The sequence below is a fragment of the Molothrus aeneus genome, chromosome 3, assembly GCF_037042795.1.
Source record: "Molothrus aeneus isolate 106 chromosome 3, BPBGC_Maene_1.0, whole genome shotgun sequence".
In the NCBI taxonomy this organism is placed as follows: domain Eukaryota; kingdom Metazoa; phylum Chordata; class Aves; order Passeriformes; family Icteridae; genus Molothrus; species Molothrus aeneus.
Window position 1 is genome coordinate 70,188,277 of NC_089648.1, and position 12,805 is coordinate 70,201,081.

Consider the following 12,805-nt stretch of genomic DNA (forward strand, 5'->3'; position numbering starts at 1 on the left):
ACTGTGCTGGGATATCAGCTGGGGGGATATTCAGTCTCTGCTGGAAGGACTGTTACTGTGTTTTGTTTCCTGAATTATCTCCTATTTTTATTTTATTCCAAGATCATTCAGGAAATGCCTCTTCATTTTTTCTTCTATCCCACCCTTCCTGTTTAATTTTTTGGGGATATTTTTTTTGTTCGTCTGTTTTCCTCTCCTCTTTCAAGTCTGTGTCCCAGTTCTTCATTGCAAAGATAACCCATCAGCCTTCCTCCTGGTCCCAGACTTCCTCCTCAGCTCTGAGAACCCAGAAATGTGGTTTTTAGTCTAATGGCCAGATAGTGATGAGAACTACAAAAATTACTGGAAAGGACCTAATATTCCTGAAACAGAATTCTGTTCTGATCTTGTCAGTGTATGTCTTCATGGGAGAATAATTTCCTTTACCACACCTAATTTCAAGGTTCACTTTGCATCCTCTTCCCTGGTATTTTTACTGCCTGCATTTCTCCTGGTGCAGAAAGATTTATTGGCTGCCACAGATGGAAACTCACCTGAATCTTATTAGTTTTGCTGCACTCCACAGAGATTTGCTAGACAATAATTAAACAAATTGTTCTTTTGTAAAATTTTAATTAAGTCATAGGGTTGTTTTGTGAATGCTGGTGAGCAGCAGCAGCATAAAGCACCAGTTTCCAGGATTAGAAATAATTTGTCTAAGCTCTGGTGATCTTTTTCCACAAACATGGTAACTAAAAATTTTTATTTTTCTCCTGGAAGGCTTTGTTACAATACAGGTTGATGAGTTTACTCGAAAAAGCTTCTGACTTGTCCTTAACTGAAGGGTAAGCATCCCTTCAATCTCCTGTGTCAGGCTGGGAAGGAGAGCCATGGATTCTGTCAGCTGGAGGTTTGCTTACCTTAAAAGCAAATGGAGGCAGGGCTTAAAGCTGGAGAATTTAGCAAAGTATGATTATATTATGCCATGATAATATTGCTTACTTGACCTTTTCATACCTTCCATTGGAAAGACTTTGTTGGTGTGACTTTTTTCCTCTCTTCTTACCATTTCTAAAATCCATCCAAAAGTATGAATTGCAGGTTTAGGAAAATGACCATTCCTGTGCTGGGCACTGGAGAGGATGTGCCTCAAATCCTGTGTGCAGTTCAGGAAGGACATTGAGGGTCTGGAGCGTGTCCAAGGAAGGGAAGGGAGCTGGGGAAGGCTCTGGAGCACAGGTCTGATGAGGAGCAGCTGAGAGAGCTGAGAAAGGGGCTCAGCCTGGAGAAAAGGAGGCTCAGGGGGGACCTTCTGGCTCTGCACAGCTCCTGACAGGAGGGGACAGCCAGGTGGGGTAGGGCTCTGTTCACTAGTAACAAATGACAGGACAAGGCAAAGTGGCTTCAAGTTGTACCAGGCGAGATTTAGATTGAATAGTGGAAAAAATTTCTTTCCTGAAAGGGTTGTCAAGCATTAGACAGGCTGCCCAGGGCAGTGCTGGAGTCATCATCCCTGTGGGCATTTAAAAGACCTGTAAATGTGGCACTGAGGGACATGGTTTAGTGCTGGGCTTGGCAGTGCTGGGTTGATGGCTGGACTCCGTGATCTTAAAGGTCTTTTCCAACCTAAATGACTCTGTGGTTCTGTGATTCTGGGCACAGACAGAGCTGTCAGGCTAAAAGAATGGGCTTGTTTCATGTGCTGCAGCAGTGTAACTCAGCAACTATGGTTGGTTTCACTGCCATTGTTTCTCCAGAATCAGGCAGAAAATAATTTTATATTAATTGCTGGTATTGAATCTAAATCTGGCAAAGGCTTAGGTTAAGCCCAGCTCTGTGTGCCAACGTCTTCATGTAAGGAAAGACAAAGTTAATTAACTTTTAAGAACAAAACATGAGTTTACCAACATTGTGTTTTACAGTGATTGCACTTTTTGATGAGATGTAGGAAACTTGCTTCAATGAAACTTAAAAAACACACTATAGAATGAATTGTCAAAAACTTTACAGAAAACTTGTGTAAAGGGTAGCATATTGATTTGCAGTTCAGAATAGTTTATACACATTTCTAGCACACATTTCCTGATGTACTTTTACATTAACGAAACTTTACTTTTTTTTTGTTTTTCAGTATTTTTCTTCCTTGGTGTAGGTTTGTTGTTGTTGAGGGTGGTATGGTTTTTTTGTTATTTGGTTTTTTTGGGGTTTTTTTGTTTTGTTTTTTTGGTGGTTTTTTGGGTTTTTTGTTCTCTTTTTTTTAGTGCTTCAGTGGAATTGGCAATAATTTAATAAAAAATTATCTTCTGAAAATGGATAGCCTTAATGAGCGAAAAGATTCTGTGATATTTATAAAGTATAGAAATACTATCCTGCTATTATAAACTGATACTTTAAGTGCTTTGGAATAGCCAAGTGTGCTGTAGAGTTCAGAAAAGAATTGTTAGCATGGATTACACTATTATGTATCTCTAAATTGTTTTAGGGACTATACTCCTCCTGAAAGCATGGATTATGTTTCTACATTGGGATCACTGTGTGGCACGGGGTGTCCTGTGTTCTGATGTTCCTCCTTTATGGATGGATTTTGTGTAGCAGAGTGGGGGCTGCCAGTGACAAGATCTCCAGGCAGAATTCTGCACCACATCTCACAGGAGCAAGTGGATAGTTTAAACAAGCTCAGTATTTGATTTCAGTGAACTGTCCAACCTGAGAGTTCCCAGTGTACCAAATATCTGGAAATTCTGTACATAATGCAAAGAATATTAATTGTACTCTAAAAATGCAATGTGACTGCTGTTGCTTTGTCCCCATTTCTGTAACTTTGCTCTACAATTAGACAAACTTTTCTTGGCCAAATCTTGTAGCCTTGCATGTGCCTGACACTATTTAACAACCTGTCTGCAGGTACCAGCTGTGCAAGAGGTGCTTGAAAATCTTTAAAAAATCTCTTGGCTTCAGTGGGCACAATTCTTGTAAATATAGACATTACAAAATTGAAGGAGAATCACGTTTCCCTGTACTGAACATTCTTTAGCTACAAATTTTTCCTTTTATCTATGTGCACACAAAAAGAAGTTGCTGAAGTTACAGTTAAGCACAGAAATAGATACCCTTTTCCTCTGGCAGCTGCCTTGGTGTTGCTTAATAAAAATGAGAGCCTCCATGGAGTATTTCTGGTAGGATGAGTAATTGGGGATTAATGTATGTATTGTGATGGCCTGAGATTGTGGAAGCTGAGAAGAGCAGGTGCAAACCTCAAGGAAGAGCAGGTGATGCTTTGGGATGGACCCAAAGCTTCCACAGCAGTAGTTCATACACATTAGCACACCTAAATAAGGATAAATGCTGATTATTAGTAATTTTTCTCCTGTTAGAGATATGGAATTAACAGTGAAGGAGAAAAGCAAATATTGAAAATAGCAATAACACTGATAAAGAATCTCAAATTCAGACTAATGGTAAAATGTTCTGTGTATTTTCAGACTCCTGGAGTGTTTACTCACCACCAAGGAAAAATTAGAAGCCTGATTCAACATCTCAGTTGGGAGTGTTAAATCAAATCTGTGATAAATGCCTCTGTGGTAAACTTATCTGCAAACACAGAAAGACTGGAATTATTAGATTAATCCAAATTTGTCCTCGACCAGACAAGTCTCTGGAGGCTCCTAATAGGAGACTGTAATGTGATTGCTGGTTGCATTAAGGAAAACCCCTTGTTATACAGCTTGAGGCACGTTGCTGCATGTCTGTGCTGAAATTTCCCTCTCTTTAAACACAGGGATAAATATTTATTTAAGGTCATTATGAAGCTTCATGCTAGTTTTTTTGATGGTTACAGAGGTGATGGTATGATCCTCATGACTTTCATGTACAAGGAATGCTCTTTCATTTTAGGTTTATTATCTCTATGGAGTTAATTAACTTTGTAGGTCATAGGAGCATAGTTTTTATTAGAGAAAAACAAGCAATGCCTGTGAGTGAGAAACAAAGATATTCTGGAGAATGTGAGAAATGTCCTATGGTTTTTCCTTATCAGTTATCTTGCTTTTCTCTCTGTACCCTTTGCCTATGGGCAGGACTAACCAGTGGCAGGGGTCTTAACAGAGCATTTTCAATTCTATTTACTTTTCTTCTATGGCTGCACTTTCTTTTCTCCCCTCTCTTTCAATGGTGATTTACTGTTTTAAGGGAAGAACAGTGTTTGTTTCCCTTTTGATGTTGGCAGCCCATCAAAGCAAGTCCTTTATTTTATTCAGAAGGTTATCTGTCTGATGCAATGCTGTAAAGACATTTCTGGAGCTTTCCTGAAATGCTGTGATCCTGCCATAAGCAGACCTCCCTTCTCTCACCTAAAGAGGTGTATTTTATTTAAAATGAACTTAAAGGAACTGAAGATATCAAATCAACAGCATAGTCACTAGTTTCCAATAATAGAAAACTGTGAGTGCTGCCACATGGTATTGCAGAAATACCTGTTACATGAAAGGGAGGTCTGTCTGTATTTTCTCGTCTTCAGAGAAGTCTTGACAGTGAAGTTCAAAGTGTGTTTAGCTTTGGGTGTTTGGGTCTTTGTCATCCCACAGGGGCAGGTTCCACATGTGACATTGAACTCTTGAATGTGTTGTGGAGTTTTAGAGTGGGCAAGTAAAGGACTTTTCACTGTTGGTTTTCTGTTTTGGAGTAGGGAATCTGTGGAGACATACCTGGATGTGAAGTCCAGGTTTCCAATATTGGATATCGAAAACAATTGCCAGTGCTGACATTTATTGTCTTCTCTGAAAGTACCAGCCTTCTCTAGGAAAGAAAGAAAACTTGGCCTCTGTCTTCCAGAAGTCTTATTAAGGTAGACTTGTGGTTTTTCATGAGCAAAAAGAGCAGGTGAAGACAGTAGTTACTCTGTTCTAGGCAAAATCTTTGTGGGGAAAATCTCTCTGGTTCACCATGTCTTGAGTTTTGATTCCTAAAAATGCAGGGTAGTCAAATACAGTGTTGGCTTCATGTATGAAGTTGTAAGATTCTAAAGTACTCTGTTTTGAAGAATAATGAATTAATATCTTCTTGTCAGAGAGATTGCACTGTTTTTCCCCTCCAAAATTTTATCAGCTACAGTTGGGAAAAATGACTTAGATGTCGAAAATGCCCAGAAAATTTAAGCTGAGTCAGAAAAGTAATGTACTATTCCTTGTCAGCAGCAAAGCCTCTCATGGGAGCATGTAGTAGCAACTGTATTTTGATTTCTGGTGGGGAACTGATCTGTAAAATCTGATTTTACACATTGTAGCTCACTGCTGCTTGGGCAGCCAAAAGTTCAGCACTGCTCCATCAAGGAGATTCCTGCCTCTTGCCCATCCTGTGGTCAGAGAGGGCTGTGAGGAGCAGACCCTGCAGTTTGGTTTGTGATTCATGACTTGCCATGAGTGAGGACTGGGGCCATGTGGATGGAAGAAGAACAGCAATTTCTCTATGCAGAGTTCATTTGATCTGGTTTACAGGCAAGACATTTCTCAACCCTGGAACTGAAGGTGTGTTAGTGCAAAAAATGGCTGAGCTAAGCCAGATCAGTTTGGATGATACATCTTGGGTGGCAGATGTTTGACTCCTCCTGCAGTTTTGCCTTTCCCAGGAAAGGAATATCTTCCCTTCATCACAGCATGCCCAGGACGTGGTTGTGTGTAAACCAGGCAGTGTAACTTCTCTCAGCAGTTGCACTGAGTGTCCATTTTTACCACTTGTGGTTGTTTTGGGTAGCAAACACAGTGTTTGTGAGGATTGTAGCATGATTTGATGGTGATGGCACAGGAGAACCGAGTTGCAGACTAATTTTGGCTGAGTTTTTGTGATGGTCTTGGTTGTACTATATAGGTAAATACAACAATTACTTTGGAGAATTGTGCTGTGATGTGCTTTGTGGAATTGCCAAGACCTTGTGAGTCCCATTGTTGAAAGTGTTTATTTCAGATAGACTGGTATGGTATTTTCACATGCTATTTTGAGAAATCTTCATATGAGCTTTTGAGAAATCTTCATATGAGCTTTTCTGTACACAAATTTTACTTTTCTTAATTGTGTCACCAAGGGCACCATCAAAAGTGCTGTGAGCACCTGATTAGCTAAATACAATCATTGACAGTGCTTTAGCCTTCCCTCTTGTGCTGTGCTGTTTATCTTGTTTCTGTGGCATATGGGGTGGGAGTTGAAAAAAAACAGTGAATCCTTTAAATAATAAGTGTGGGTGGGGTTTGACTGCATTCACTGTGAATCCCTACCAAAAGCAATGGGTTTTTAATTTTTTTTTAATTATTATTTTACACAAATACTTTCATTGTCCAACAGTTATTAGCCTCTATTCAGAAAACAATGACCTGTTCTAGTTCAGGCTGCAGATGGCAGACACCCTCTCAAGTGATGTTAGGATAAAACTTAATTTTCTGGGCCTTTCTTCAGTTATAGACAAGCACTAAAATTTCACTGGGAGTGGTGTGCTGACTTAAAAGTGTGCTGTTCTCTAGATCCTAATTCCTGCTATGAATATTTATATTTTTAAAACTCTGGTTTTTTATACATTGGATTTTAAAACTTACTGCATTTTCTTCCATGCCTATAAAGAAACGATCAGAGAGCATATCTTTATGGAATTAATCACCAAAAAAGTAAGACTCTCAGTCTCTGTCCTTAGGGAAAGTGAGAATCTGAAATTTTTCTTACTGTTGAAAATAAATTCAATATTTAATAGCAGGTTGGTGTTTTCAGTTCCTTGAAACATTCCCACAAAGTGCTTTTGATAATATTTGTAGTTATCATTGTTCCATGACAGCTGCTTGCACTGACTCACTAGGACTGTAGTGGAAGGCTGTAGAAGCATTTGTTGATATAATAATGTGGTTTTAGTCAAAGATTAATTTTTTAAAATAAAATTTATACTTGCAAGAAACTTGGGGTTGTTCAACCTGGAGAAGGCTCCAGAGAGACCTTTCTGGGCTCTTTAGCCCTTAAAGGAAGCCTATAAGAAAGGTGGGGGAAAACGCTTTAGCAGGACCTGTTGAGATAGGAGAAGGGGTGATGGTTTTCAATTAAAAATTGTAGATTTCAAATAGATGTAAGGTAGAATTTTCCTACAAGGGTGATGGGGCCCTGGCACAGGCTGCCCAGAGAAGCTGTCGCTGCCTCATCCCTGGGAGTGTCCCAGGCCAGGCTGGATGAGGCTCTGAGCCACCTGGGCTGGATAAGGATGTTCCTGCTCCTTGCAGGGGTGTTGGACTGAATCACAGGCATGGAACAGAAAGAACCTTGCAGATGTAGGTCCAGAGATAAAAGTGTGCCAAATACCAAGTGTGCAAAAAAGAGCAGTGTTATTGGATGTGTTAAGGAAGGCAAAAATGAGAATGAAGGGTGAATGTGGATCTTGAATCACTTGTTGAATGAGATTTTAATCATCATGCAGCTACAGGTGTGAATTTGGGGATTTGCTGACATGCAAGGTTTTAGCACATTTGAGACAATGCTGTGTAGAATGCTGAATTTCATAATTGGAGAGGAAATATAGTTTACCAGATAGTAAAGCAACTCTTGAATACAGAAATATGTGAGATTTTCAAGGTTGATTGCCATTTTCTTGCTCAATCTGTGAGAGATAAGTAAGAAACTGCTTATGTAAACAAAAGTTGCCTTACAACGTAAATTGGATTCTCTAGAGGGGCCATGGTGATGGTCATAACTCCAGTCAAGAAATTGTTACTGTGTTTTTATCACTCTGTAGCCACTGACCATGTGATTATTTTATGGTGGTCTTAATCATTCTGTCATTGATTTTAAAAAGCTGAGGAGTGTTGCAGCTATCTGCTTCAAAAGATGTTCAAACAGGGGTATTTAATAGAAGGAAAATGTAATGCTTTTAATATTTTGTCTTCAAAAAAATAGTCAATCTCTCTGAAGTTGCTGCTGGAAGCTTTAGGAGCATTTTTTCATCTGTTCGAGATAATTTCTATAATCACAACGACATCTTAAGCACTTCCCATTTCTAGCTTAAAATTAGCACTTTAAAGAAATCTAACTGCTGCTCTAATTTTTGCCTCAGGGTGTAAGTTGTCCTCATTAGTGTCTTGCAGTAATGCTTACAGTGTCCATTGACTTCTAGGCATCTGATTCAGATTTACTTCACTTTATTATCAATATCTAATCTAGATTTATTTATACTTATTTAATCAGAAGAAAAAAGAGAGGTGTTCTTGAAGTGCAATTTCACATGTAACCAGCAAAAAGACTCTTTCATTGACACCACACTAAAAAAAAAAAGGTATATCCTCAAGAGAGAGAAGCAAAACTACAAATTCAGGTGTGCAGAGGTTGTATCCTAATGCCCTCATATCTTTTCTGTTATACATCTCCCCAGTGAGTTTCTGCTTTGTTTTGGTCTTTTTAACTATTTTTTTTCTCTATTAAGGAAGCAAGGGTAAAGAATTAAATCTGTACACATGCAAGGAGAAATACAGTTTTAACAGGACCTTCTTAAGAGGAAAAAATAAGTCTGTTTTGGAAAATGTATTTCTTTATGTAGATAAACAAAGATGAGAGATGATTAACATTGTTACTGTGTCTGTATTGGCAAGTATATCAGCTCCTAGTCCCTTCACTTTGCTGTTACACATTGAAAAACAGTGCAAAAACCTCTTGAAATTTTGGATATTCAAAGCTTTGAAATAAGGTTTATGTAGGAAGAGGAAGCCTTTTATGCTAACTTTTTTTTTCCAAGTACTGTGGCTTTTAAAGCAAGTTGTTTGTATCTTATTAGAAGAATTATTTATTCCCTTGACTCTCTTTTAGGGAGCAATACAAACACTTGAACAGATTAACAGTTCTTTGGAAGTAGTAATACTCAGCAGAATGTAATTTTAGAAGTGTTTTTCATATAATAACCTTTTAATGCTGTTTTGAGTGGTTCCATTCAGAATTTTGGCTAATTCTTGCATTCATTGATTTGAAAAATTAAATATTTGTCAAGAACTTCCTGACTAAAACTTACTTAAAAAACAAACCAAATTATTTCTGGCAAGCTGCTTTTCCTGCAAAGGATGCACACCCTGACCTTTATGCAGCAGGTTGCAGCATTTCTGAAAGTCTGTCTGGTTGTGCCTGGTATTACCAGCACTGTAAACACAGTTATTCCCTGTAACTTCTCATTCCTACTCTCAGGCTGTAATATTTTATTCTTCATTAAGTATTGAAAAATGTGAAGTGGACATTGCATGCTGTTTAAAAAAAAAAACAAAACAAAAACAAACAACCCAAAATGTCACTTCTTTGTCAGACAAAACCAAATTATTTCTTTGTTAGCCGTCCCAATTTTGCTTTTAGAGTGCTGCCAAGACAAGTGTAAGCCTTGAGGGTGCTAACCCTGTGCATGGGAACCTGGGTGGCACTGAATGCCATTTGTTCACCAGAGAGCCAGGGGAGGGTTTGGCTCACACAGGGGATGGTGAGGCACATCCTGCCCAGGCTGCAAACAATCAGCAGCCACAGGAAACTGCTCTGCACCAGCTCTGAAGGACAACAGAGCTTGTTTGAAAGCCAGGCTGAAGCAGTGTGGCTGGGGCATTGTCTCAGCTGGGTTGCACATCTGGGAAGCAGGTTTGTGTTGCATAACGTCCTTGCCAAGCTGGTAGGAGCTGGGTGTGTCTAACTTTGCCTCTTGAGAAAGCCAAGCTTTTATTTTGCAAGTAACTTGCTTTATTTCTGAAAGTTTTCAGTCTATTTGGTTGTTCACTGGCTTTTTGTTGATTTGGTTTGGTTTTTTTTTTTCCAGGGGGGCCAAACATCTGGGCCATCACCTCTGAAGAGCGGGCCAAGCATGACAAGCAGTTTGATAGCCTTAAACCCACGGGAGGTTTCATTACAGGTTGGTCTGAGCTCTGCATTACACATTAACTTCTGTGTACGCATACCTATCTCTGCAGAACAGTTTTAGAACTGCATCCTATTTCTAGCCCTTTGTTGTGTGACTAATCACCATATTCTTCAGGCAAACAGCCACAGGTTATTAGTAAACTTAACAAGCGTTCCTCTCAAGTCTGGCACGGGAATGCTGTTCTGTTTAACCCTGTCACTTCTGCAGCCACCAACTGTGTGCTGCCATTCTGTCTAGTTTCAGAAACCAGAGAAGATCAGGTGAAATCTGTGCTCACATGGGAGGCTGCCAGGGAGCACTTCCAGTAGCTGTTCTGGCAGGTGACACCAGACACAGCAGAAGTGGCTCTCCTCAGTGTGAGGAGAGAATGCTGTGCTGTTAGACATCTTTGTTTGGGAGGAGGAGGCAGGGAGAGGGATGCTGACAGCTTGTCCTTGTTAGCAACTGCTTGAAATTTGGGCCATTGGGCCTTCAGCAGGAACTGACAGCAGGGTGGACTAATGGCATTTTGCAGGGCCTGCTGTCAGTTCCAGTTGCATTCAGCTGTGTCTCCTCTGAAACAATTGGGTCACGTTGCTATGCACCTCACAACTTGGAGGTTTTAAATCTAAAATCTGCTTTTGATATCAAGACCCAATTTCATTGGCAAAGATGTCTTAATTTAAGAATGCCTCATTCTTGGTGGGTGGCTGGGCACTAAGGACCAGCCCTGACGGCTCCTACCTTCCCAGCTATCCATAATGCCCTGTCTAGTTCCTCTACTGGCCCTGCTTTTCCTCTTCTGGGGCTGGAAAGGACTGAGGAGAGAGTGGAAAGTTGTCTGTTTGGAACATGCTAAGTGGCACCTAACTCCTGCTTTGGCCAGACAGCACTGGGAGGTTGATGTTTGCCTCCAGCTGGAAACTGTGCAGTGCCAGGAACTACCCTCAGGCCACATCTGGGCTCTTACCTGCATCTGCATCTGCGGGCTTTGTTATTTATTTGGCAAATGGTTGAAATAAAAGCTTGTGTATGAATATAAGAGAGAGCTGAAAGAGTAATTTGAAGTCTTAGCTCTAAGCATCTATAATTCACTCAGATGTAGGCATAAACACCACTGTCCCTGCTTTGTATGTGTACCAACTGATGTGGAACTTGGTATGAGATTGCACAACAGTTCCTACTCCCTTCCTGAAATACTGAAATTGTGAGTGTTGTCTGACAGAAAAGAATATTACTTAGAACTTGATGGTTTTCCTAGTTTTTCTAGAGACACAATACTGGCTCAGGTTAGATGGGATAGAGAAGAAAAGAAACAGCATTCTTATCCTTTCCTGCATATGTAATTGGGGCAGAATTAAATTTTCATTCATTTTTTAATCCATGCATCTTTTAAGATGTTGGCAGCCATCAATTTGTGACCTGTTAAAGTTTTTACAGCTATCTGAAATCACTTCTCAGAGCAAAGGTTGGGAATTATGGAATACATGGATGTCTGACAATCACTGTCACCAATGTTAAAAGCTGGGAAAAAAGCCCTGGAAAGCTTGGCATCCAGCATGGGGGTTTATTTCAAAAACCTAATCCCCCAAGAGCATGCTGAGCTCCTCAGAAATCTGTCTCTGGTATAAAAGCCTGTCTTTTTTTCTTTGTTTATCACAGGTGATCAAGCACGTACTTTTTTTTTGCAATCAGGTCTACCATCTTCAATCCTTGCTCAAATATGGTAAGGTATTCTTTATTGTTTGTTTTTTCTAAGATAGGATATTCATAGTATTCAAATGCTACCTTTGCTGTGCTGTGTTTCACAGAGGCTTTCAGCTTTCAGTTGAGGTAGAAAGTGTTGTCTGAGTCATTGTTTTAATTTTATTAAATATAGAGGAAGGTTTCAGCCCATATGTGGACCAACAATTAATTAAAACTCAGTAATTTTTACATCTTTCTAATGATGTTATTTCAAATTGGATCATGCTGAATGCAGCATTTTTAAACTATATTAAGGGCTTGAAGTACGCAAAGTAGAAGACAAGAAAAAAAATCTAAAGTCACAAAAAAAGTAGAAGGACAGTTTTGATATGTGAGTTACCAAGCAATGCTGTAATACAGGAACTGGAAAAAGTGCTGTTCCTTACAGCATAGATGTGGTGAGTGCAACACTTGAAATGTTTTCTTCTCTGTAACCCCTCAGTCCTCACTAGAATCCTGTGCTCAGTTTGGGGGGTGTGTGCTAAAAGACACATACTGGAGGTTCATAATAATTAAGAACAACTTTAAGAAAAAATGTTAAAGCAAATAACTAAATGCAAGTTAGTTTTTCCTTCAGCAACATAGAATCACAGAGTTGTTAAGGTTAGAAAAGTGTTCTGGGATCATCAAGTCAAACCAGCATCACCACCATGTTTACCATTAAACCTCAGTGCCTAGAAAAGAGGGGCAGGGAGATTTTTCTGTGGGGCCTTGGGGTTTTGTACTGAGCAGTAACAGAATCAAAGGAAAAATGAAGCTTAACATTAGTCTGATTTTTTTTTTCTCCTAATTTTATTTACGTTCTTGTGCTTGGTCCTTGCATGCTTAAATGTTAATAAAATTTCATATTATCTGTCTGACCAGAAATGTTGAAGTTATGTATGCACTGTTGTCTCTATTTCCTGTTGTATTTATTTGGAGAACTGTGAGAAGGAAGACAGTGTGAGTATCAGGCTCAGAAAACCACACCACTGGGAGGTTAATTCACCACTGTAAATTAATGAAGTTTTCATAGCAGTGGATGGTCCCTTTAGGAGGTTTCTGCATCCTCCTGCATCTTGTTCCAGATTCTTGCATTAATTTCTTACCTTACTAAGGATTAATTTAAAATAATTATTCTGACTGGGAGCATAAAGAAAAGCATAGCAGAGGCTTGCAGCAGAGGCAACAACTGTATCCACTGGACAGGAGACTTCTGCT

At 39.5% G+C, this 12,805-nt stretch overlaps 1 protein-coding gene across 7 annotated transcripts in view; it reads left to right on the forward strand.

Annotated features, from left to right (window-relative positions):
- Nucleotides 1–12,805, forward strand: part of ITSN2 (intersectin 2) — an 80,198-nt gene that overhangs the window by 21,185 nt on the left and 46,208 nt on the right. For all 7 annotated transcript variants that reach the window (XM_066547150.1, XM_066547155.1, XM_066547153.1 and 4 more), the window contains 2 exons: nt 9,779–9,871; nt 11,522–11,585. In XM_066547150.1, coding sequence (XP_066403247.1) covers nt 9,779–9,871; nt 11,522–11,585 — 157 coding nt within the window. The remainder of the gene's footprint in view (nt 1–9,778; nt 9,872–11,521; nt 11,586–12,805) is intronic.